The 24,503-nt window shown below is 53.4% G+C and overlaps 2 protein-coding genes across 2 annotated transcripts; both read left to right on the plus strand.

The window, feature by feature from the left end:
- The first annotated feature begins 46 nt into the window (after window positions 1-46).
- ZNF341 (zinc finger protein 341) lies at window positions 47-20,186 on the plus strand. The gene is made up of 15 exons (XM_058850714.1): window positions 47-366; window positions 4,177-4,287; window positions 5,379-5,566; window positions 6,632-6,784; window positions 7,675-7,908; window positions 9,170-9,365; window positions 9,997-10,081; window positions 11,101-11,291; window positions 12,208-12,401; window positions 13,368-13,576; window positions 14,818-14,914; window positions 15,992-16,124; window positions 16,894-17,005; window positions 17,796-17,866; window positions 19,099-20,186. Exons 1-15 carry the CDS (start codon window positions 336-338, stop codon window positions 19,608-19,610), a joined length of 2,517 nt encoding a protein of 838 aa, XP_058706697.1. The 5' UTR covers window positions 47-335; the 3' UTR covers window positions 19,611-20,186.
- Window positions 20,187-20,338: 152 nt separating this feature from the next.
- Window positions 20,339-24,358, plus strand: LOC131585040 (uncharacterized). The gene is made up of 2 exons (XM_058850715.1): window positions 20,339-20,975; window positions 22,751-24,358. Exons 1-2 carry the CDS (start codon window positions 20,451-20,453, stop codon window positions 23,330-23,332), a joined length of 1,107 nt encoding a protein of 368 aa, XP_058706698.1. The 5' UTR covers window positions 20,339-20,450; the 3' UTR covers window positions 23,333-24,358.
- Window positions 24,359-24,503: the final 145 nt, after the last annotated feature.

Consider the following 24,503-nt stretch of genomic DNA (forward strand, 5'->3'; position numbering starts at 1 on the left):
GAGCCTGTTCTGCAGCCAATAGGAGAGTCGAGGGAGGTGTCCCGCCCACCCGCTCCGTGAGGGCGGCGGGCGCCGCTGAGAGCCCGGCCCGGCACAGCCCGGTCATGGGCCGGGGATCGTGGCCGCCACGGCCGCGCCGGAAGCCCGAACAGGGCAGGGGCGGCCCCCGGGCGGTCCCTGCCCGGTGTGCGCGGGCTGTCGCAGTGCCGCTCCGCCGCGGCCCGAGTTGAACACGACCCCCCTGCCCCCGGGGCCTCCCCCGCCTCTCCCGCGCTGTGGGCCCGTTGCGGGCGGCGGGCGCCCCCTGGCGGCGCCGCTGCCGCCGCCGCTCCAAGATGGCGCAGGCGATCTTCGAGGCGCTGGAAGGTAACGGGGCCAGACCGGGGCCGCGCCGGGACCTCCCGGGCCGCGGCGACAGCCGGGGTGCGCGACCCCCGCTCCTCCGAGCTCCCCCTGTCCAGCGCCGCCGCCGCGCGGGTCGAGGGGCCGCCGCGGGGCCGCCCCGTGAGGCCCGGCCCGGCGCGGCTTGCGGCGCTCCCGGTAGCCCCGGGCTGTCTCCCGCGCTGCTCCTCCACTGCCCGCACCGCAGCTGCAGCTGCAGTCCCCGCCGGCAGCCCCCGCAGCCCGGGGCTCGCCACGCCGTCCGCGGCTCCCTGCGGCACCGCTGTCACCTCCGGTCCCCCGGCCCTGTGCCACCTCCTGCCCGTGCGCCGCGGCATCCCCGCACCGCCCAGCGCGGTGCCCTGAGCACCGGGTAGCCCTCATTAACCACGGACCCTGTGCGCGGTGCACCGCATCCCTGCCCTGCCCCGTGCCCTCCCTGCCCTGTGCGTGCTGCTCTAGGGCACCTCATCCCTTCCCTGTCCCTGGTGCTCCTGGACACTCCATCCCCTCCCTGCTCCTGTGCCCTGCACATGGGGGCATTCCCATCACCCCCGGCTCTGTGCCCAGGAAACAGCACCAGCAATGCCCAGGGCGCTCTAAACACTCCTGTGCCTCCCATGTCCCTGCATGCTGGGGTTCCCCATCCTCTCCGTGCCCCAGGGCTCACGCTGCCGGTCCCACCGCTGTGCCATGCTCCGTGCCAGCCCCAGGGATAGTGCCTGGGTGGGTGCTGGCCCCTGTACGTGTATTTTGAGGGGTGCTGTGCTCTTTGACACAGCCTGGACAGTGCCTGTTGTGTGAGTGCACAGGTTGTGCTCAAATACATCTCGCTTTAGTGTGGGGACACTGTCACAACCAGGTGCCATCCGAGGAGAATGTGCCACGCTGTGGCAATCTGACACTGGGCCAGGGGTCAGCCTCTTTGGAGAGAAACTATTTCAGAGTCATTTCCTGATTTTCTAAATCGGATTACAGATGTATTTTCCTTTACACGGGGAGACACTACTGCCTGGAAGGCGTGGCATTGGGATTGTCACCTGTGCTTTTGAATATCACCTGTGGCCACAGCAGCAGAGAGAGGAGCAGAGAATAAATATTTTTCCTCTATTTTGTTAGGTTAGTTGGTGCATTTGCCAGCACCCTGTGTAGAATCAGGTCTCTATTTCCTCTCTGCAATCAGCTCCTCATTGTGTTAGTTTCCCTGCAGCATTCAGGACAGCAAAGCTTTTTAGCAAATTGGAAAAGAGGGGTTTTTTTTAAGCCCACAGCAATTGGCAGCTTTTAGTGCCTGAGCTTGTTTGTTTTGTCTTGTTGATTGGATTACAGGTCGATGGTGGCTTGGCATTCTTAGAGCAGCCTGGTCTCAGGGTGCTGCAGGACACAGGTGCATCTTCACCTGTCACTAAAGCACCTGGTCCTCCTGTCAGAAAAAAAGACTTTATCACGAGGGCAAATTAGCACCTGGGCAACATGGGCAGTCTTGTTTCATCTCCAGCTGAGAGAAATTTGAAAGGGAAGACAAAAAGCACAGATCAGTAGTCCTGTGCTTTTATCTTGGCTTCCCCAAATCACCTTGTTTTTGTCAGGCTCTGGGCACCTCAGCTCCTGCTGCTGCCAGGAGAGCGGGAGCTCTGTTTTTTAAGTTCCGTGACTGAAGAGCATCCTGCAGACTGGTGCTGGCTGGAGGCAGGATCGATCCAGAGCTTTCTCCTGGAGTCTGTGGATGGCTGTGACAGGCATCCATGTAACCAAGTAACTGCCAGCTTGTCTTCATGGGTTGCTAGCCATGTCCTCAGGGGTTTCCCTCTGGGAAGTGTGGCGTGCAGTTACTCAGTGATGTGCAGGTGCTCTGAATTGCCAAATAAATATTTCTGTTCTTCTGGGCCATTTTGCTCCATCAAGAAGCTGAGTGCAACACTGATGATGTTGCTGCACCATTGTGTTCAGGTCCTGGCCTCTCCTCAAGCTTCCTCCTAGCGGGATCAAGGCAATTGTTTGGCTTTTTTCCTTGGAAGGTCTGATTATGTGCCAGGAGGAAATCCAGTTGTCCAGTGCCAGGCACATCAAGAGTGGCACTGTTTGTGTAATTGTAATTATCCCCATACTATACTTCACCTGAATTTTTCATCCTTCTTTTCCTTCTAGCTTATTTTTGCTGGAGAAGCGCTGCTCTGTGCCACTCTTTGCTTTGGCTGTGCCATCAGAAGCCTGCAGTACTCCCTTTGCAGCTCCAGATGTTCTTCATGCAGGAGGAGGTGTATTTTAGAGCAGGGCTTTGCCTGGAGCGAGGAGACTCTCCCAGCACTGTTCCAGCAGCGTTCTGCCGGCGGGGCTGAGCTGCAGGGCTGGCTCCAGCTCTCCCTGCAAGCCAAGGCTTGTAGAACTGGACCTGCAGCTTTACTCTGTCATCTGTGTGAAAGGCTTCCCATAGGCATGGTGGGAATTTGATGGGAATGTGTGATGTAGTGGGATCTGCTGCCTCCCAGCAGCTGCTTGTGCCCTTGGAGGATGGTGCTCTGCTCTCTCCTGGGGACACAAGCAGGGTTTGCAGCATCTTAGTGCAAGGATGAACACAGATTCTTAATCTGTCATACTTCACACTGGAAATGCAGAAGAAAGGATTATTTAGGGTATCTTTAAAAGGCTGTAGATTAAATGGCTGTAGATTATACTCCTCATCAAGAAGGTAACATTCCAGTTCAGGAGACATTTTATGAGAGGAGCCTGGAGTGGTAGATGCTCCTGCTGTGCTGATCCCTTATGCTGTGACCTGCTATGGTGCTTCACTGTCTTTCCTGCTGCTGTCTGCTGAGCAACCTCTCCTCATCCCAGCACAGTCCTCACCTCACTACTTAGGAGTGATCAGACCAATTGATTTTCCTTTCCTGTGGCACATAATTCTGAGTTCAGAGCTTTGCCGTTTTGTTTGCAAAGATCTGGAAGTGAAAAACCACCTAAGAACCCCCCAGCTTTCTTCCCTCCCCTAATCCAAAAGATAAAGCATACAACCTTGCTGTGCCATTTACTTCCTTTGTGAGTTCTGTGTCATAAGAGTGATAGGAAGTAGTGATGCATAAAAATCACCCCTTTTTGCTCTTTTTATTTCAAAATCAGATTGTCCTTTGCATCATTCAGTTTTTAAAGAGTGTCATGCTTAATCCACAGTCCCATGCTATTGGCCAGGTTGTCTCCCTAAATAAGCAATCCCAATCTTCTGCATTTGGAATATTTGAAAACATTTTAGCTGTAGTGAAAAATGTTTCTGCCAAAGCAAATAAGCTGATTATAACAACAAATTTGACTGGCTGTGTGTGCCCTGTGTCTGATCAGAGCTGGGAATGCTGGCCTTGAGAACAGGGAGACATTAGTGACACTGCTGCTGGGAGAGCTGCTGCACACAAGGCTTTTGTCTGAGCTCGGTGTCTGTGCTGCATCCCTGGGCAGTTCCACCCAGGCTTCTGCCCTGGGACATCCCCACACTCCTTGTGACATTCTCAGCTCTTTTCATACCCAGTGTTATAACCATCCTTCCTCTCTGCAGTTAGTACCTGAAACCAAACCCTCTTTTGGCTTTCCTTGCCCTTCTTCCCTTCTCTTTTTGCACCAAAGGAGTTCTGAAGACAGGTGGGAGTGTTGCTGTTGTGTGGTTGTGAGTAGAGGGTGAGAAGGTGAGAGTGGCTCAGGGAGGAGAGAGCAGCAACTGGAGAATGGCTCAGGAGTGAGCTCCCAGTGCCCAAACACGCCCTGTCTGGCTGTGTTCAGTTTACCATCCATGCTTGTGTCTCCTTTCAGGGATGGATAATCAGACAGTGCTGGCTGTGCAGTCCTTACTGGATGGGCAAGGAGGTGTCACGGATCCGTCTGCTCCCAATGTCAACTCCTCGGCCGCCATCCAGCCCATGGGTGAGTCCTGGTGGCCCTGGGAGACGGGACAGGGGCAGGAGGGCTGCACATCTCCCCTACAGCATGCACAGCTGGCAGAACAACTGGGTGTGTAGGGTGCTGCTATGAGTGTTGTGAGCTCTCAGCAGGACCAGACAGAGCAGGAGGAAGGGACAAGTGCCTAAGCGAGCAGTGATGTTTTCAGAGGCAGTCATGACAACAGACCTGACCATGCACTTCCAGTAAAGGCACAAAGGGAGGGAAAAGCCACTGTCTCTAGCTCTAGTGCCTGTTATTGGTCATGTTTTTTATTTACTGTTCCTCCTCTGGAAACATTCAAGTGCTCCAGTCCTGGAGCATCTCAGTGTGAGTGAATATGGGAGCTGGTCATTTATGTGCATGTGGACCCTCATAGCACTGGACTGGAACTTGCTGGGTGGATGGGGAGTTATGCCCTGAGGAGTTACAGTCCCCAAAAATGGTCACTTTCAGGCTGTGGCTCAGACAGGGGAACAGCCTTGTGAGTCTGCCTGGATGGAGTGCAAAAGGTGTGTGGTTTGCTAACGCTGCAGATTTCAGCTGGGGCATGTAACTGTCTTGTCTTCTTACTGCTTCTAACATCAGGCATAGGTGCCAAAAACCAGCAGTGGTGTGGAGGGGTGGCTTTAGGACACCAGCTGACAGTGACTCTGTGCCCTTATCCAAGGTACTTCTTGTGCTTTGTGCAACCTGAGTAATAAAATATGCCTCAGCCAACATGATGCTGATGCTTTGGAAGGAGCTGCTTTCACTAAAAGCAGAGGGTGCTACAGGAGCAAGGTTGGTTGTTCCTGCATTTGGGATGAGAAGACAGACAGTGAGATCAGTGTGTCCCAGGGAGACAGTGGGGTTTGTGTATGGGAGCAGGGCTAAGCTGGGCTCAGTCCCATCACTTTGCTTTAGGGAGAGCTTGGCCTTGGGGAGGAGGGACAGCTTGGCCCTTGCGGCTGCTCGCTCCTGGTGATGATGTCCTCGAGGTGCTGAGATCCAAAGGTGCCTGTTGCCCTACATTGTGTTTGCTGGGTGAAGCACTGGGGAATTCAGAAGGCCTGAAGCTCTGCTCTTCATTGCAGATGACGAAGATGTGTTCCTGTGTGGGAAGTGTAAGAAGCAGTTCAACTCCCTGCCTGCCTTCATGACCCACAAGAGAGAGCAGTGCCAGGGCAGTGCCCCATCCCTCTCCTCGGTATCTCTGGCCACCAACAGCGTGTACACCCCATCCATCACCTCGGTGCAGCAGGCTCCCAGTGCTGGCCGGCAGGTACTGTGCTGCAGGCACAGCCTCTGCTGCTGGGATTTGGGGCTGATGATTTTACATCCAGTGGTGACTCATGACTGAGCTCTTTTCTAGAAGGCTGAGCTGTTGTCCCTTTGTTGGCTTTTCACCTCGTGGTTAGAATGGAACCCTCTGCAGTGAGGTGTCCTCCAGCAGGAGTGTCTGACAGCCTTTTTTCAGGATGGGACAGAAGGTTTTGTGTTCTGTCTGTGCTGCAGCCAGACCCTGGCTCCACTGAAGAGCCCCAGTGTCAGGGCCTGGCCACAAGCCTGGGTGTACTCTCGCAGTGCTCAGGGGGCCGTGGCTCTTGCTGTCCCCTGGGCCTTGGTCTGGCTCGTGGGCAGAAGTGGAGCAGCTTTGTCCTTGCATCCCTCCTCTCTTTCCTGCAAATTAGCCCACGTAATGTGGTGTGATGAATGTTGGGAATATCCCCTCTGGAGCAACTCTTGTTCCCTAGAGAATCCTCCAGTGTGAGTCCCTGGTGCATGAAATGTGATGTGCCTGCAGTTGTGGTTTCCAAAGTACTTTCAAACCAACTGCTTTTTGCAAGTTAATGTAGTCCCAGTGGATGGTGCTTCTCCCCAGGACTGCAAACACAGGTTATTTACTGCCAAAAAATTCAACAGCCTCCCTCCCTTGTTATAATATGAGTTGAGTGTGAAGAGATGAGCCTGACATTCACCATCTAAGCCTGAGCAGCTTCCCTGAGTTTTCCACCTTCCCTTGCTGGGGCAAGCACCCAGGAGAGGCCTGAACTTGTCTGTGACCAGTTTGTCCTGCAAATCTGGTTTAATAGCCCCTGATTTGAATTGCAGCCAATGGCCACTTTCTGAGCCACTGTGATATTTTTTTCCTCCTTTCTGAAGAATGTTTGTGGAGCTAAGAACTCCCACGGACTCAGCAGAAAGCTGCAGATAATTACTGTGGCTCACTGCTGGCCGGAGGCTGTGAAAGCAGAGACCCTGAGGCTCAGTAAAAGGCAGTGTCATTGTTTTTTGGGTATTGATTTGTCCTGTTGCTGGTTAGCATTGTATCTTTCTTTTGTTTCAGCAAATCTCTACGTACATCACGGTTCCCCCATCACCTTTGATTCAGACCCTGGTGCAGGGGAACATCTTGGTCAGTGACGAGGTGCTGATGTCAGCCATGTCTGCTTTCACCTCCTTGGACCAGCCCATGCCAACAGTGCAGCCCCCAGTGCAGGTAAGGGGCACGTCTGGATCCAGGGAGTCACCCAATCCCAACCCCTTGGCCATGGAGTGACACCTTCCACTAGACCAGGATGCTCCAAGCCCTGTCCAGCCTGGCCTTGAACACTTCCAGGGATACTGCCCACACTGCTGAAGATGCCTCCCAGGACATGTTTGGCTTTCAGGGCAGCAAGTGCCCACGGCTGGGTCATGTTGGCTTTATCTTGCACCAACACTCCTGAGTCCTTTCCCTCAGGGCTGCCCTCAATCCATTCACTGCCCAGCCTGTATCTGTGCTTGGGGTCACCCTGACCCAGGTGCAGCACTTTGTATTTGCATTCCCTGAGGTTCACACAGACACACCTCTCAAGCCTATCCAGATCTCTCTGGATGCCCCATTCCTTCTCTCAGTGTTTTGACTGCACCACACAGCTTGGTGTTGCTCACAAACTTGCTTGTTGCTGGATGCTCAGATCTTTGTAATGTGCTCTCTCCAGCTGTGTTCTGAACCCCCATATAATGATTGGATTCCAGGGCCCTTGTCAGCATACTCCATGGATTCCTTTCCTCCTGGGAGCGTTGTCTGGGCTCTCCCCAAGCTGGCTGGGCTGTACACACTCTCCATGTTCTGAAAATATTCCTTGTAGCCAGAAGGATTGAAAACTTTAAAGACAAAGCAATGATAGCAGTGGGGTTTGAGGGCTTGGGTTTTGGACTGTACCCAGCGGTCATGCCAGGCCTCCAGCACAGCCTGGTCCAGCCTGCCAGTTGGATGTGCTATGTTGTGCCAAGACATCACCGCTGTTCCTGCAGGCGAATTGGGATGGGGAATGTGTCTGAGGGAGCAGCCCCTCCAGCTCCTGGCTGCTGCATTTCACACGTGTCGTGTCTCTCTGGTTGCAGAGCAGCATGAGTATGCACGCTGGGGCTGGCTACCTGTCCCAGCCCCCGCCGCCACCGCCGCCCCCGCCGCCGCCCCCTCCGCAGCCTCCGCCTCCCCCGCCCAGCCTGGGAGCTCCCGGGCAGCCCGGCGGCGGCAGCGGGGTGGTGGAGGTGTACAGTGCCCCTGCACCCATGGCAGCATCCAGCACCGTGGAGATCCAGACCCTGGGCATGCAGCCCTACCCACCCATGGAGGTAAGGCCAGGGCTGCTCGTAAGGATCGGTCCTCAGAGAATCACAGAATGGGTTGGGTTGGAAGGGACCTTAAAGCTCATCCCCTGCCTTTGGGATGGACACCTCCCACTGGATCAGATTGCTCAGCACCCCATCCAATCTGGCCTTGAGGAATGTGGGATTATAGTGTGGGAAGGTGGGCTAGGTTATTTGACAACAATTATTTTCTCTGGGAGAAGGTAGCAAACAGAAGTGGCTCAGTAAGATGATGAGGATTCTGAGAACAGGAGAAGCACCTAAGAGAGACAGAGGCCTGGCACAGGTTTAGGAGACCTGAACATTTGTTTCTGGCTGAGGGACTACCTCAATATGTTGGGTAGTATGACAACTACCTATGTTGGGAGTGAGAGGGACTAGAGGTGAGGGATTCACCTTCTATAGAAGCACAAAGTATCACACTGCACACCTCAGGCTTATGTGGAGAGAAAAAGTCTAAATCTCAATGAGCTTGTCAAGATGGCTTTTGCTAAAGAATGGCACAGGCAGGGTGGATCTACTGGTGGATCAGGTGTTTGCAGTCTATACATTTGCACTACTTTTCACAACGAGAGCTGCTGGATGTGACTGAGGTTTGGCTTCCTTACCTGTGTAATTGCAATCTGATCTGGAACTGCCAGTGGACAGGAATGGTTGGGGATCTTGGATAAGTAATGGTCTGTGTTAATTTATCAGGGTGGGCAGCAGAAATGCCCTTAAACTATCACCCCAAACTAATCACTGTGTCTCTTCAGTATTCTTTCCTGATCTTGATGCTGACATAAACAGCCGTGCTTTGGCACCTGGCGTTTCATTGTGCTTTCCTTCCCTTCTGCAGTCCTGCCAGGACTGGCAGCAGGACCTGGAGATCCCTGCTTCAGGACTGGTGTGAACCCACAGGCTCAGTAATCCTTCTGGTAACCTGCTCCAGAGGGATAAGAAACTCTTCCAGGCATTAAGACATAGATGAGGGACAAGACAGCTCCCTCAGAGTGTTTCTTTGTGTCTCTGTTCCTGCTGTAATAACTTCTGGATGCTTTTTGATGTTCAGCAGCAGAGTTTCACACTGTGCAGGGTGTTAGTTTTGGTTAGAGAGACATTGTTGGACTGGTAACCAGAAATTTGATCCAGTTTGGCAGAAGAAAAGTCAACCCAACTGCAGCCTGGTGTGGGTGGAGATGGAAGTTAGGGCATGGTATGATTCTCTGTAGCAAACCTGTTCCACTGATGAATTGCCCTCTCACAGGTACCAAGCCAGTGTGTGGAAAGCCCTGTGTACCCCTCTCCCCCTGTGTACAGCCCTGGAAAGCAGGGGTTCAAGGCCAAGAGCACCAGTGCTCCCACTGCCCTGAGCAGTGCAGGAGGAGGCTCTGTGGTTGGCTTTGATTCCCCTGCTGCTGCCAAAACTCGCCGCTGCAAGAATGAGAGTGGGCTGCAGGAAGGTGAGTCCTTTCTAGAACCTGCCCTGTGGGTCATGGGCTTGTCCTGAGTGGGCTGCAGGAAGGTGAGTCCCTTCTGGCGCCTGCCCTGTGGGGCACTGGGCTTGTCCTGAGTGGGCTGCAGGAAGGTGAGTCCCTTCTGGCGCCTGCCCTGTGGGGCACTGGGCTTGTCCCAGCCATGGGCTCCCTGGAGGGTGGCACTGGCTGTGCAGCTCTGGAGGGGGAACACGGTGGCCTTGCATGAAACTGGTGGGTGACCTGGTGGGTTCACAGCAGAGACAGAGCTGAGGCCCTTCCTTTCACGCATGCTGTGTCTTTTCCCAATGCCCAAAGCACCTTTTAGGTTGGTGCTTTGTAGCTGGAAAGGTCCCTGGAAGGCAGAGGTTGTTCCCTGAGGGAGATGCCCTGCCCCACCAGACTACACTGCTCAGGATTTGCAGAGTTGGCTCAGGCTGTGTTAAATGAATGTTTGTGCCCATAACCACTCCCCAGTCTGGCCAGGCAGATGTTATCTTTCCATAAGCTCTTTATTCTTGGTCCTGAATGGTCATGTCTTGGGGTGAGGGCCCCACAAGGGCAGTGGGGACAGGGCTGTGCCTCGTGATCTCATTCTTGTGTGTGCTTTTCCTTTCAGGAAAACCCAAGTCCCCCAAGCTGAAATGCACATACTGTGACAAGGCCTTTACCAAGAACTTCGACCTGCAGCAGCACATCAGGAGGTAACAGTGCCCTACCCTGCACACAGCAGAGTGGCTGTGCTGGAGCAGGGCACAGCTCTGCTGAGGGAGTCTGTGCAGTCCAGTTTGGTATGTCCCAGAATCTGTGCTGCAGTGGGAGGGATTCTTCTTTCCTCTCACCCTAGGATACCTTTTCCCCAGGGACTGGAGTGAAGGCTGTATCATGGATGTAATCTTCATGCTGATTATGTGCTGGGACTAGAGGCTCATTTTCCTTGCTGATGAGACCTTGACAGCCAAACCTTGTGTCACCTGATCACTGGAGTAGCAGCATTCCCACTGCTTGCCTCTGCCCTTCCCTTTCCTTTCCCTCCTTAGCAAGCTGCAGCCTTCCTGTTTGCTGCTGTTAGCAAAGTGTAAGCCAAGCTCAGTGTCTTTACAGGGAGCTCTAATCAGAGAGCTCTTCCCTGGCAGGTGGAAGCTGAAATCAGCAGAGTTTTTTCCCCCAGTGGAGTCAGCTGGACTCAGAGCAGATGCGAAGGAACAAGTGGTGGGTTTTGCACCTCTTCCCAGCCTGGACTCTTTACTTTCTCTTTAAGCAGAAGGGAAGTGTAGAAAGAGCTTTTTGATACGGACAAAGGAGAACACATTCAGGCAGAGCAGGGGGCTGCAAGCAGAAGAAATGTGTGCAGGAGAGAGAAGGGTGACAGGGAAGAAAAGGCTTGTACTCTTGAGAAATTGATGGGGTCCCCAAGGTCTGTTCAGGGACCCTAACTGTGAATGCCCTGAATGTTGCTGCAGAGCTGTTTTCTTCTCCTGCTTCTTCCTTGTCATTCCCAGACCACAGGTGTTCTGTCTGTGCACCAGCCTTGTTTCCCCAGGCCTCTCACTGTCCACCTCCTCTGGTGAATCAGGTCTCAAAGCCCTTGTTTGGTGGGTCCAGGTGTGATCTGCCAAACCAGGTGCCCAGCAGTGTCCTTTGGCAGCCACTCCCTCACGGGCCCTGCCTGGGGGCTGTCTCCTCTCTCCACCAGCTGCTGACCTGGTGCCTTCCCCTTCAGTCACACAGGTGAGAAGCCCTTCCAGTGCATCGTGTGTGGCCGAGCTTTTGCCCAGAAGTCCAATGTAAAGAAGCACATGCAGACCCATAAAGTGTGGCCTCCAGGGCTGGGCTGCACCATCTCCCGCAACTCCATCACTGTGCAGGTCATGGCCCTGAACCCCAACCAGCCTGAGGATGAGGAGAGCACAGGTGTGGTGCCTGGGGATGGTGTGTGTGGGGCAGAGCAGTGGTGTGAGGAGGCTGCAGGTCTCAGCACCTCCACAGAGGGAGGGAGGGGAGCTGCATGTGCTGTTTGCATTCCTTGGTGGTATTTAGCATCTCACACTAAGAGTGGAATTTGCTCAGCTCCAGTTGGAAGCTGCATCATTCCACACCTCCATGGTGGGTTCAGGTGCTGGTGGCGACAGTGGCTCCAAACTCTGTCCCAGTATGTGCATAAACAGGGCAAGGTGTCTTCCCCTTCTCACTCCCTGGCACTACAGCTTTGGCAATGCACCAGCCACACCTGACAGCTCTGGCCTAGGGGACAGACAGCTGCTGGTCTAGGATAGCCCAGTGCTCTGGCTTTGCTCTGTGCAGGTCATGCCTAGGCTGGACCTGGCCACAGTGGCCACTGTAATCACTTGAGGCAGAGAAGAGCCCCTTGCTGGTGTCTGGATCCCCTTTCTGCTGGTGGCCCCAGACCTGGTAGGGGAGGGAATGCAGTGACAATGTCATGTCTAGGACAAGGGACAACTGGAGCTGCTCTTTGTAGGCATCATGGACTCTGAACCACTGGCTGGATCTTACCTCCTGTCTTCCACCAGTGGTAGGAGTAAATCTGGCTCTGGTTCGCTGCTGGTGGCCGGTTCTCTGGCTGCTCCACAGAGCACAGTTATATCCCTGGAGAAAGAGAATAGGCTAGGGAGGGGAAGATGGAGTAATCAAAGCTCTTAATAATCTGTCAACAAATTTTAAATAACCCTGTTAGAGAGATTAATCTGATCTAAAGAGTCTGTCTTTGAAAAGGAGGAAGAGCTTGGCCTGGTGTGTCCTGGCAGCATGGTGCTTGCAGAGCAGCTTTCAGAGCTGTCTCATGGCAGGCTGTGACTTTCCCTCTCTCCAGGTTTGCCCCAGCCCTCCAGGAATGTGGTGCCCCCACCCCAGGACCTGAGCCCCTTGGAGGAGAGCGAGGCAGGCAAGCTGGAGGCCAAGCAGGTTGTCCTGATCGACAGCTCTTACCAGTGCCAGTTCTGCCCCAGCAAGTTCAACACCTACTTCCAGCTCAAATCACACATGACACAGCACAAGAATGAGCAGGTATGGACAGAGGGTGTCTGTGAGGGTGGCAATATTTGGATTGGCTTCATATAATGCACCCATTATTGGGGTCTGTCCTGAGCCTTTTGGTCTCTAGAGCTGCCAGTTCTTCACATGCAGCTCAGCTCTCAAGGCTGCAGCTGTGTGGTCTGGGTGGCTTTGAAAATTCCTTTGAAAACTGAGTGACAATTCAAACAAGGAGGTTTGGGTGGCTAAATAGGAAGCAAAGAAGTGAAGTGCGTCCAGTTCTGGGCCCTTCACTTCCAGAAAGATGTGGAGGTACTGGAGCCTGTCCACAGAAGGGCAGTGGAGCTGGGGAATGGTTCTAGAGAGTAAGGCAGAGGGAGCTGGAGGGGCTCAGCCTGGAGAAAATGAGGCTCAGAGGGGACTTTCTCATTCTCCACAACTTACTGATAGGAGGGTGCAGCCAGGGGTGAGTCAGGCTCTGTTCCCACAAGGGACAGGACAAGAGGAAATGGCCTCAAGCTGTGCCAGGGGAGGCTCAGGTTGAACATCAGGAGGAATTTCTTTACTGGGAGGGTTGTCAGGCATTGGACTGGGCCGTCCAGGGAAGTGGTGCAGTCATCGTCCCTGGAAGTGTTCAGTAACTGACTGCACTTGGCACTTGGTGCTGTGGTTTTGTTGACAAGGTGCTGTTCTGTCAGTGTTCTGTCAAGGTGGTGTTCTGTGGACTCGCTGACCTTGGAGGTCCTTTCCAACCTTTATAATTCTGTGAAGTCTGAAATTTTCAGTGTAAGTGGCAGCTCTTGGGTTCTGGGACATTCACCCACTCGAGTGGTTTCAGGCCCTTACATCAACACCCCTTTGTCCCACCTTGCTTTCTCAGGGGTGTGCCCTGACAGTCTGTGCTTCTTTCCAGAAAGGAAGGCAGTTCTGCCTGTTGGCAGAGGCTTTTCCCTGCTTGTTTCCGTGGTGAGCCTCTCCAGTTGCTCTCTCTTCTTCCAGGTGTACAAATGTGTGGTGAAGACGTGTGCCCAGACCTTCCAGAAGCTGGAGTCCTTCCTTGAGCACATCAAGAGCCACCAGGAGGAGCTGAGTTACCGCTGCCACCTCTGCAGCAAGGACTTCCCCTCGCTGTACGAGCTGGGTGTGCACCAGTACTCGCACAGCCTGCTGCCCCAGCACAGCCCCAAGAAGGACATGGCCGTGTACAAGTACAGTACAATCGCTGCTCACAAGGCTTGTAGGAGTGAGTGGGTGCAGAGCATGGTTGGTGGGGCCTTAGAGGGGACATGGGGCCCTGTTTCCAGTGGCCATGGTGCTTTTGGACACCCAGGTGGAACATGGGGAGGGGTCCCTCCACCAGACTGCAAGGGCCAAACAGTTTGAATGCAGGGAGTCTCTTTGAATGACAGTGAAAAGCTGGGATTGGTTATGTGGGAAGATCCCATCACTGCAATTCCTCTTATCACTGGACAAGAGTGAGATGGGCACGGCTGAATGTGCCCTGGGTTGAGTCACAGAGCCAGGGAAACCCTTCCCAGACTGTTCTCTGTGACTCTTCACCTGCAGCAAAGGGATCGTAGTTTGTAAAAGCCATGCCCAGAAAAAAATTGCTGCAAAAGGATCTCTTCCTTGGAAAGCTTTTCTACTAGGGTGGAGAGAAAGTGTGAGGAGTTCCACAAAGAACTCCACATAGCTTTTAGAATGCCCACAGAGATATTCAGGAAGAGTAGGAAGCCCAGGAGATACTGGAGTCATTTAGGAGCTTCACAGAATAAATATCTGCTAATTCTTGCCTAGATCATGGTTTCTAGTTATCCTTGCACTACAGAGCTTTGTACCCCACAGCTAGGTAGTGGGGATCCCTGAGATCAGAGCCTTGCTTGAGTATGAGGAAGTTTTAGTCTGACCTAGGAAAAAGGGGTTTCCCAGCAGGAACAGGGTTGTGAGTGCCTCTGTCCTCACTGCTGATAATGCCTGTCCCCAGGGCCTGCTGTCAATCAGCTCTGGCAGAAACACTACTGGGATGTGTGACCCCTGCCATGCTGTGTCCTCACTCTCAGCTCCTTCTCTGGGGGCTGATGTCTTCAAGCAATGAAGATGGTGTTTGAAGTGAAGTCCTTACCTTAGGCTTGTCTCCACGAGGAAGCAGTGTGGAGTATGTGCTCAGGTCTGGGTGCTCTCATGGCAGCCTGTGGCAAGTGCACTAGTATTTAAAGACTCCTCCACACAGTTTTCCAGCATCTCTCTCTCTGAAGGATGCTGAGTGTGAGTGTGAGCTGGCGCGTGGGTTGCTGAGGTTTTAGAGCACCTGAGTGGTTATTTTCTGTATTGGTCCTGTCAGAGATCACCCTGGAAGGTGGCTGGGCTGGGCAGGTCTGCCTGTGGTGTGAGGTTTGCTGCAGTAGCCTCACTCACAGGCTCTGTCCTGTCTGTTTCTCTCCACATTCAGGTGTGTGAAGTGTGTCAATAAATACTCCACCCCAGAAGCCCTGGAGCACCATCTGCAGACAGCAACGCACAACTTCCCCTGCCCTCACTGCCAGAAGGTGAGTGCTGACCATGGCCTGAGCCAGGCCTGGACACCTGGCAAGGGCTCTGAGGGGAAACAGGAACCCTCAGCTCCACGAGTAGGAGCCTTGGATAACAGATTATGAGGAAGCAGAAAGTGAAGTTAACCTGTGGGGAGGGTAGGAACTCCTGGGGATCCCTGTCCAGCCCATCCTACTGCTGGCATTGGTGGGAGACTGTGCATCCTTCTGGGATGCTGCTCCTCAGCACTGTGGCATTACACGATTGACAGCAAGCTTTCAGCTTATGTGTTTCTTAAGAAAGTTTTGGCACTTTTTCTGTTTGGAATTTTTGTTAGCTTGTATTTAAAACTCTATATGTACTTTCTTTATACAATCCTGCAAGATTTTCACAGTTCTTCCTTATTGGGAAAACAGTGAGTGAGCTTCTTGCTCAGGCTGCCCAGAGAAGCTGTGGCTGCCCCATCCCTGGAAGTGTCCAAAGCCAGGTTGGAGCAACCTGGGATAGTGGAAGGTGTCCCTGTTCACAGCAGGGGTGTTGGGACTAGATGATCTTTAAGGTCCCTTCCAACCCAAACCATTCCATGATTCTTATGTTTTCTATCCCAGCTACACCCCCCGTGCCAGCTCCGTGATGTCCTGTGTGTGGTGCTGGCTCTGAGCCTGTGGTTGTGTGTTGCAGTGTTCATTCCCCTGTGAGCCTGTGGTTGTGTGTTGCAGGTGTTCATTCCCCTGTGAGCCTGTGGTTGTGTGTTGTAGTGTTCATTCCCCTGTGAGCCTGTTGTTGTGTGTTGCAGGTGTTCCCCTGTGAGCCTGTGGTTGTGTGTTGCAGTGTTCCCCTGTGAGCCTGTGGTTGTGTGTTGCAGTGTTCATTCCCCTGTGAGCCTGTGGTTGTGTGTTGCAGGTGTTCATTCCCCTGTGAGCCTGTGGTTGTGTGTTGCAGTGTTCATTCCCCTGTGAGCCTGTGGTTGTGTGTTGCAGTGTTCATTCCCCTGTGAGCCTGTGGTTGTGTGTTGCAGTGTTCATTCCCCTGTGAGCCTGTGGTTGTGTGTTGCAGTGTTCATTCCCCTGTGAGCCTGTGGTTGTGTGTTGCAGGTGTTCCCCTGTGAGCGGTACCTGCGCCGCCACATCCCCACGCACGGCGGGGGCAGCAAGTTCAAGTGCCAGATCTGCAAGAAGTTCTTCCGGCGGGAGCACTACCTCAAGCTGCACGCCCACATCCACTCGGGTACACATCCCCTGCTCCCAGTGCTCGTCACCTCTGTGCCCTGGCAGCAGCAATGACAGAGTTGGCTCTGAGTCATTTGTAGTAACGTGGTTTCAGATGGATGGGTTTGCTTCGGCCTCATGCCCAGCACTGCACTAGTTAGAAATGGGGGGGCACAGGTGGTTTCCCCACTTGCTGTGGTGGCAGAGCTAAGGAATTTGGCCCTGGAAAGCAGGAGCAGTGTGCAGCACGGGTTGTGCCCATCCATTTATTATTTTATTGAGAAGTGGCTGATGGGGTTGGGCTGTTTGGCCTGGAGAAAAGGAGGCTCAGGGGAGACCTTCTCACTCTACAAATCCCTGACAGGAGGCTGCAGCCAGGTAGGGATTGGTCTCTTCTCCCAGGCAACCAGCAACAGGACAAGAGGACACAGCCTTAAGCTGTGCCACCTTAACCAGGGGAAGTTTAGGCTGGACATCAAGGAGAATTTCACAGAAAGGGTGATTGGGCACTGGAATGGGCTGTTCAGGGAAGTGATGGAGTCACCATCCCTGAAGTATTTAAGAAAAGCCTGGATGTGGCACTCAGTACCATGGTCTGGTTGACCAGGTGGTGTTAGTTATAGGTTGGACTGGATGATTTCAAAGGTTTCCTCCAACCTAATTCTGTGTGATTTATCCATAGGGCAAGGAATTTTATAGTGTGGTACAGCTGGCCTGGTGCCCTGTCCATGGCCAGAGCAGCCTGTGTGGCTGGACTGTCCCTGAGCCCTGATCTCTCTCCTCCCCAGGTGAGAAGCCCTTCAAGTGCTCGGTGTGTGACGCAGCGTTCAATCGCAAGGACAAGCTCAAGCGCCACATGCTCATCCACGAGCCCTTCAAGAAATACAAATGCCCCTTCTCGTATGTAGTGTGTCTGCACATGACCATATATCTGAACAGGGTTGGGATGGGGGGAATGTCCCCTGCAGGGATCCTAGGGGATGCTGTGGCTCCTACCAGGCTGCCTGGGGAGATTGGAATGCTGTGTGCTGTTGAACTGGCAACCAGAGAGTCCCAATTCTTTGTTACTGACTTCCTGTAAGGCCACATTTCACACATTTCATCATTTCATCAGCCCTGTAAAATAACTCCTGCCTTCATGGGAGGCTTGGGGGGGCACTAGAAAGAGAAGGGGCATTATTTGACTACAGAGGTTCCCTGGATGATGGGCTCTCACTCACTGCCGTGTCTCCAAAAGCATGTGACAACATAGGACCTCATGTATGAGCCAGAGGACCTGAGTTTTGGAAGGTGCAGTCCCAAATCCATGGCACAACCATGGACTTTCTGAGATAGCCAAGGCTGACTGGCTTCTCCCTGCTCCAACTAACCTCATACCTCCTTCCAAAATACTTCTGTCTCCAGCTGGGATCTTGAACCTGCTGCATTTCAGACATAGTGAGACACAGACCATGAGTAATTTAGGAAAAGCCACATATCCTTGTGGCAGCCTGATTAGTCCTTGCCCCTCCCCAAAAAGGCTGAAATAGTGAAACTCCTGCTGAGTTCCACTCCAGCTAAGGCTGCACTGAGAGAAACATCTAGGTGCTGCTAAGGAGAAGGATCATGGATCTCTTCATGATCTGAGATCTGTCTTTACCTTGTTCCTCAGCTGATTCCCACATCTCACCAGCATTTGTTGTTGTTGCAGAAGCCACACAGGCTGCAATAAAGAATTCAACAGGCCTGACAAGCTGAAGGCTCACATTCTGTCCCATTCAGGTGAGTGGTTGGGAATGCAGTGACTGGGATTCCCTGGGGTGCTGCAGGGGATGTGATAGAAGGACTAAGCCTGAGAAATAAGAATCATTTACTAGCAGTAGATTTTTTGTCTCTGTTTTGCTGCAGGCCTGTTTAAGTGAGTGTCTCTTCAGTTTTATGTCTAAGCTTTGGGCTGGTTTCTAAGACAATATAATCTGTAGGCAGGGCCTGCTGGTGAGACTCAGGAGCTGAGCTGGATTATTTGGTCTGTTTGCTACCAAGTGAATATCCAGAGTACTCTGTCCACTTCTCCCCAGTCCCATCTCACAGGCAAAAGAAAATCTCATGGGATTAGATTCCTTTCCTGTGTTCCAAAAATGATACTCCCAATTCTGATAAAGACAATTTATTCCCATGCCCCAGGGAACAATCAGACTTTTATTTCTTGGGGTAAAACTGGGCATCTTTCCTTGTGCCCAAAGCCCTGCAAAGTGGAATTAGGTGGGATGGGCTGATAGTGCAGTCATGGGTTCTTTCAGACTGTACATTCCCATATTTTGGAGGGGAAAAAAAGTGAAATTTTTTTCATTTACTAGATACACTTGAAAAAAACAATACTTCAAGATTGTTTTGCATTTTCATCACAGTTACCTGACATGTTTTTCTGGTGATATTTTAATGCTCTTACTTGGGGCAAGAATATTTATTTGCAGTCTGCAGTTTCCTCCTGAAGGGCAGTGGAAGGACAGGCACTGATCTTTGCTCTCTGCGAGCAGGAGATGGGATCCAAGGGAATGGCTGGAGCTGTGCCAGGGAGGGTCAGGCTGGATGTCAGGGCAAGGTTCTTCCCCAGAGGTGCTGGCACTGCCCAGGCTCCCCAGGGAATGGGCACGGCCCCGAGGCTGCCAGAGCTCCAGGAGCGTTTGGACAGCGCTGCCAAGGATGCCCAGGGTGGGGTTGTTGGGGGGTCTGGGCAGGGCCAGGGCTGGGCTGGGGGATCCTGGGGGTCTCTTCTACCTCAGGACATTTTATGACTTTACAAAGGATTAAAACAATGGTTAAACAGAGACATTGAAGCTGTAGCCACCCACCCTTTACTGTGTGTGGCACAGTGTGTCCTCCCTTTGATCAGGGAGCACCTCCTGCTCCCTCGAGGAGGAGGAGGAGGAGGAGGAGGAGGAGGAGGAGGAAAAGCTGTCCCGCTCTCCCTGGTGGGATGGCTGGGTCTCACTGAGCTCTCCCTCTGTGTGCAGGGATGAAGATCCACAAGTGCCAGTACTGTAACAAGTCCTTCAGCCGCCGCGCCCACATGGTGGAGCACCAGCGCTCGCACACCGGCAACTACAAATACCGCTGCCCCACGTGCAGCAAGGGCTTCACACGCCACAAGTACATGAGGGACCACAAGTGCCGCCTGGGCTCGCCCAAGGACAAGGAGCTGCAGCTCAGGAAGGCCCAGAAGAAGCGGGTGGCGCGGGGGCGCAAGGCAGGGCTGGCACTGCCCGGAGCGCTGGGGCTGCCGGAGCTCAAGGATGGCGCTGCTGGGGAGAGCCCGCCCGAGGGGGGCCCCAACAAAGAGCCCTTCCAGGAGTCAGACGCCGTCCTGTCCATCGTGGTTGGCGGGTCAGGAGCTGCTGACTCGGAGCTGGTCCCTGGGCAGCCCAACAGCATGGCCTCCAACCTGGCCCTGGCAGAGCTGCAGACGGCCTCAGACGGGCCCTGCACCATGCTGGCTGTCCCCGTGTACATCCAGACCTCAGAGTGACAATGCCCAGAGCCACTGTGTGGCTGGGGGTGCTGCTGGCACTGTCCGACTTGGTGCTCAAATTTATCCCCGTGGAAAAGACCAAAGCTCTTCTGGGGAGGTGGATGGATATGGGAGAGAATGGCTTCCATCTCCACTGGTTCTTCCCATCCTTGGCCAGAGGACTGCTTGGAGGCCACTGATGCCTACAAGGCACTGAAGAGAGTGGCTTCGTTATTTCTTGTCCCTCTGCACCACGGGTCAGCTTAGGGCAAGAAAGACAAAGATCCCTGAATCAGGGCAAGAAGAAGGACCATGCAAACTTGGAACAAACAGAGCTGCTGAAATCAGGTGGCTTTGCAAATCACAGCCTGTCCCATCTGTGGTTTTTCTGGCCTAAAAGCTGTATTGCCCAGTATTTGGGTGGCCCTTCTGAGAGCAAACATCCTTCCTAGTGGAAGCAAGTTCATCCTGAGATCCTTTGGGAACACCGTTCAGAAATACCCTGATAGACTTCTGTCTGGTATCTTCTCTCTGTCTGTCTCAGTAGAAAGATCACCGTGTCTGTACTACACGTTATAAACACCCTGGACCTCACGTGTGGAGTCAGTGTGTGGGAACCTGTGTGTGTGGAGGGCTCTTCTTTCTGGGTGCTGTTCTCTCCACAGTGTTTGTTCATGGTTTTTCCCCATCCAGGGATTGGATTTTCCCAAATCCAGGGATTTCTGAGTGCCTTAGACATCAATGAGTCAGTCCCTGGGAACAGTTAAACATGACCCCAGTGCTGAGCAAGGGCACTAAGGGCTGGGTGAGGTCACCTGGCCAGGGTAGCACAGGAAACCTGTGAGGCATCCAGGACCAATGTTCCAGTGTCAGCTCTGGGCCAGGTGCTGCAGAGAAGCTCTGGCAGCTGCTTCCCAGCCTCTGTGTTCCCTCAGCTCAGTTCTTGTCAGTAGTTTTAGTGGGGAGTTGGTGTCGTTTCGCAGCAAGGAAGTCTGCTGTGGCTGGGACATTTGTTGTCCTCTTGGCTTCTCTGATTTCCTAAGCAGGAGTCCCAAAGCCAGCACAGGAGCACCAAACCCAGAAAGTGAGAATTCCTGTTGTGCAGTGTTGGTGAGAGAGGTGCATGGGGGTGGGTCTGGAGCCCAGGCAGGTGAGGGGTGCTGCTGCCTGCTCCAATGCCCTGCCAAGCTCCTTCCTTGTACTGCCCTCAGCCTCTTGTTTTCCACTGCCACAGGATGCACTGGCTTTTGGGGAAGGATCTGGACTGGGAGTTGCACATCCCTGCTGCCTTCAGGTCCTCCTGGGATGAGTGTCCCTGTGCTCTGCTCTCCCACACTTTCTCCCTGCTCCAAGTGCAGAGCAAGCCAAGCTGGGCTTTCCCAGGTGAGTTTGTGTGATGAGCTGCTGAAGTGTCTGTGGGTGCAAAGTGCTGCATTCCCAGCCTGTTTATCCAGAGGGACTGCAGGGTTCAGTCAGTCCTGGGTATGGAAATCCTGGCTGTGTCTGGGACTCTGGCTGTTCTGGCCACTGCAGCAGTCAGCCCAGCATGACTGGTCTGACCCAGCCCATTGTTTGACCTCAAGATGTTCTTTTTGTCTCCTTCCTTAAAATCTTGAAAACAGCAGCTGGCAGAGGGCTGCACGCTGTGCTCCCCAGCTGTGCCAGGTAATGATGGGTTACACTGGCACTCCTGGGACACACAGTTCCAGTCTGGATGACTCCTGCCACCAGTTCACTTTGCTCACTCACTTCCTAAATTACTTTCTGCTCATTTCACGTTTTTGGTGATGTTTGTGCACCTCAAACTGTTGGGTGGGCAGAAATGGAGCTCAGGGCTTCCAGGGGAGGCTGGGAGAAGGGGTTGTTGAGGGTTTACCTGAGGTTATGGAGAAGTCTTGCCCCACCTCATAGAAAGGGTGGAGAAGGTGGAGCCAGCCAGGCTCCAGAGGTGCACAGGGATGGCAAGAGAGGTGACAGGGACGTGTTGAAACATGGCAACTTCCCATATTTAAAAGGGCTTGTGAAAAGGCTGGAGAGAGACTTTTCATAAGGGCCTGGAGTGACAGGACAAGGGGGAACAGCCTCAAGTTGATGGAAGATTTAAATGTGATATGAGGAAGAAATTCTTCCCTGTGAGAGTGGGCAGGCCCTGGCACAGGTTATGCAGAGGAGCTGTGGCTGTCCCTGGATCCCTGGAAGTGCCCCAGGCCAGGCTGGACAGGACTTGGAGCAACCTGGGACAGTGGAAGGTGTCCCTGCCATGGTAGGGGATGAAATGAGATGACTTTTGGGGTCCTTTCCAACCCCAACCACTCTGATTCCATGATTCTGACTCAGTATAAGGAAGGAAGCTGCAGAGAGAAGTCCTGAGATCTCATTACCAATTTGCACAGAACATCCTGCCCTGAGTGGATGTGCTTGGCATGAGCTGACAGGGCCAGGGACATCCCAGTGGTCCTTCCTCCTTAGGTGTGTCTGTGCTTCAGTGCAAGCTCCTGTCTGCTTTGAAGGGTAGAGTTTATTTACCTGTAAGTTTTGTTATTTACCCACAGTGTTTATTTTACTCTGCTTTTCCAGGAGTGGAATCAGATCAGGAAGTAGTTGGCTAAATATACTTTTCCTGTTTCCCTCCCCTCTGTCCCACACTGTAGGTGTCATTACATGGTCTATGCAGTCAGGTCTATTTTGAGGTGATGATGTGTGGGTGCAGCTCCTTCAGCTCAGAAGCCCTGTCTGGAGACCTGGCCTGCCCTTCCCAAATCCTGATTTCCCCCGGCTCAGTGGGATGCTGGAACCCAGCTGGCAACACTGGGTGTAACTCGGGGAGTGGGAGCAGAGCCACAGAGCTGCCTCGAGTGTGGCTACTGAGGGATAAAAGGCTGGCAACTTCTCCTAACATAAGTGTGGGAGACGAGGGCTCAGAGATACCACCCTGGATGCTTGATAAGTGTTTACATATGGGGCAGTGTTGAACCAGAGCAAGTTTCATCCTGAGCAGAATGATTGTCCTCTTAGAGTAAACCTTGGAGTGATTGTTGTCCCTGCCCCACTCTCGTCCAGCTGCCTCACCTCCTGCAAACTCAGATGTCTACAAGCTCTCCCATTTCCTTCAGGGGAGATTTCTTCCTGAGTTCCCTCTGTTTCTGTTTCCCTGGCAGAGCCCTGCCCACTGGCTGGGGTGGATTGGAGGTGCTCAGGGCAATGATTTTCTCCCTGGTTCCATCCTGTGTCCTGGGCACTGCTGTTTTCTTTACAAACCCAGCTTCAGAAGTGTCTTAGCATTTTCTGGAAGTTCCAAAAACCAGAGCTATGCCCTGGAAGAACTGGATCAAAGCAAAGGTCGGTGGTGCTCAGTGACAGCAGACACTTGTGTGGGAGGAAGAAAAGGGCATGTAAAATGTGCTCCCGTTCTCCTCAGCCTCCTGTGCTGTCAGCTGGAGCTTTCCTGCCCTGGCAGTGTTTCCATCAGCCTCAGTGATTTTTCCTGTATATTTGCCTTTCCCAACTACCTGCAGTGTTTTGGAGATGGAACAGGGCAGGAGCCATTACAGTTGCTGAACTCCCACCTGCTAGGCAGGATGTTCTTTGTGTTTTCCAGAGCACTGCTTTTTCCTCTCACTCAGGGCACAAAAAAAGCTCTCTTACCCAACAAGCATTTGTTTGGGTCATTCTTCCTCTTTTCCATGTGGTGTGTGATATCCCAGCCCTGCTCCAAAGCAGTGATTAATTTTCCTGTGTGATTTCCAGTGACAAACATTATTATTGTCTAAGTCTGTTATTGATTAACTTTGTCACAACCCTGCTGTGACTGAAGATGGGAGTTTATCACTTTTACAGGTGGTTGAGGCCAAGCACAAAGAAAAAGAAATCAAAAGTACCCGGTTGGCACCAGGCTTAGGTACTCAAGTCTCAATTTCCTCATGGGATTTTGAACATAGGTACTGTGAAATTATGGATTACATCATGGAATTATGTCCATGCTATCCCCACAGCTCTGAGCATGTGACTCAAGTGTCCAGGAAATGAGCTCACAGCGAGTCACCACCCATTAAACAACCCTGCCTGTGGGTTTAAAGACTTGCTTTTGTACAGTTGCCACTTTAGAAAGAGAAGTTTGAAAGAATAATTTCTCCCAACACGTTATCTCAGCACAGGAGCAGGCTTGAGGGGGACCTCAAGGGGAGTCGCCCCAGCAGTGGGGATGGGTGCTGGAGGAGGAGGCGGCTGGCAGGGACAGGAGGCTGGTCCTGGGCAGGCTCCTGTGGCCACTTCTTGGTCACTTCAGGCATGTCGAGAGAAGGGAATGGAGCTGGGGAAGGGGCTGGAGCAGCTGGGAAAGGGGCTGAGCCTGGAGAAAAGGAGGCTCAGGGGGCCCTTCTGGCTCTGCACAATCCCTGCCAGGAGGGGACAGCCGGGGGGGTCGGGCTCTGCTCCCAGGGAACAGCGACAGGAGGAGAGGGAACGGCCTCAGGCTGGGCCAGGGGAGGCTCAGGATGGATAGTGGGAAGAATTTATTGATGGAAAAAGTTGTCAGGCCTTGGCAGGGGCTGTCCAGGGAGGTTTGGAGTCCCCGTCCCTGGAGGTGTCCAAGGAAGGACTGACCGTGGCGCTCAGGGCTCTGGGCGGAGGGGATCGGGCACAGGTTAACCTCTCAACGACCCTGCCCGGCTTTTCCAGCTTCAGTGACTCTGTGACCCTACACCCGCGGCTCCCTGGGCTGTGACCTCCCGGGCCCGCTGCCCAAGCCCTGCCCGCCTGAGCCCCTCCTTGGGCCGGGCCCCGGCCGCAGCCGCCCCTCGCTCCCCCCGCTCCTCCCGCCCCGGCCGCAGCCCAGCCCCGCCCCGTGACGTCACACCGCCTCGTGACGTCGCCGGGCCCGTGACGTCGCGCGCCCCAGCGCCACCGCCGGGT

The sequence above is a fragment of the Poecile atricapillus genome, chromosome 15 (genome assembly GCF_030490865.1).
Source record: "Poecile atricapillus isolate bPoeAtr1 chromosome 15, bPoeAtr1.hap1, whole genome shotgun sequence".
Lineage (NCBI taxonomy): Eukaryota > Metazoa > Chordata > Aves > Passeriformes > Paridae > Poecile > Poecile atricapillus.

Bases quoted from the DNA above. Each gene is read 5' to 3' on its own strand.
- ZNF341 (XM_058850714.1), top strand. From the start codon at position 336: ATGGCGCAGGCGATCTTCGAGGCGCTGGAAG. The intron at 367-4,176 runs GTAACGGGGCCA...GTCTCCTTTCAG, and splicing joins GATCTTCGAGGCGCTGGAAG to GGATGGATAATCAGACAGTG. The intron at 17,006-17,795 runs GTATGTAGTGTG...TTGTTGTTGCAG, and splicing joins AAATACAAATGCCCCTTCTC to AAGCCACACAGGCTGCAATA.
- LOC131585040 (XM_058850715.1), top strand. From the start codon at position 20,451: ATGTTCCAGTGTCAGCTCTGGGCCAGGTGCTGCAGAGAAGCTCTGGCA. The intron at 20,976-22,750 runs GTGAGTTTGTGT...TTTCCCTGGCAG, and splicing joins GCCAAGCTGGGCTTTCCCAG to AGCCCTGCCCACTGGCTGGG.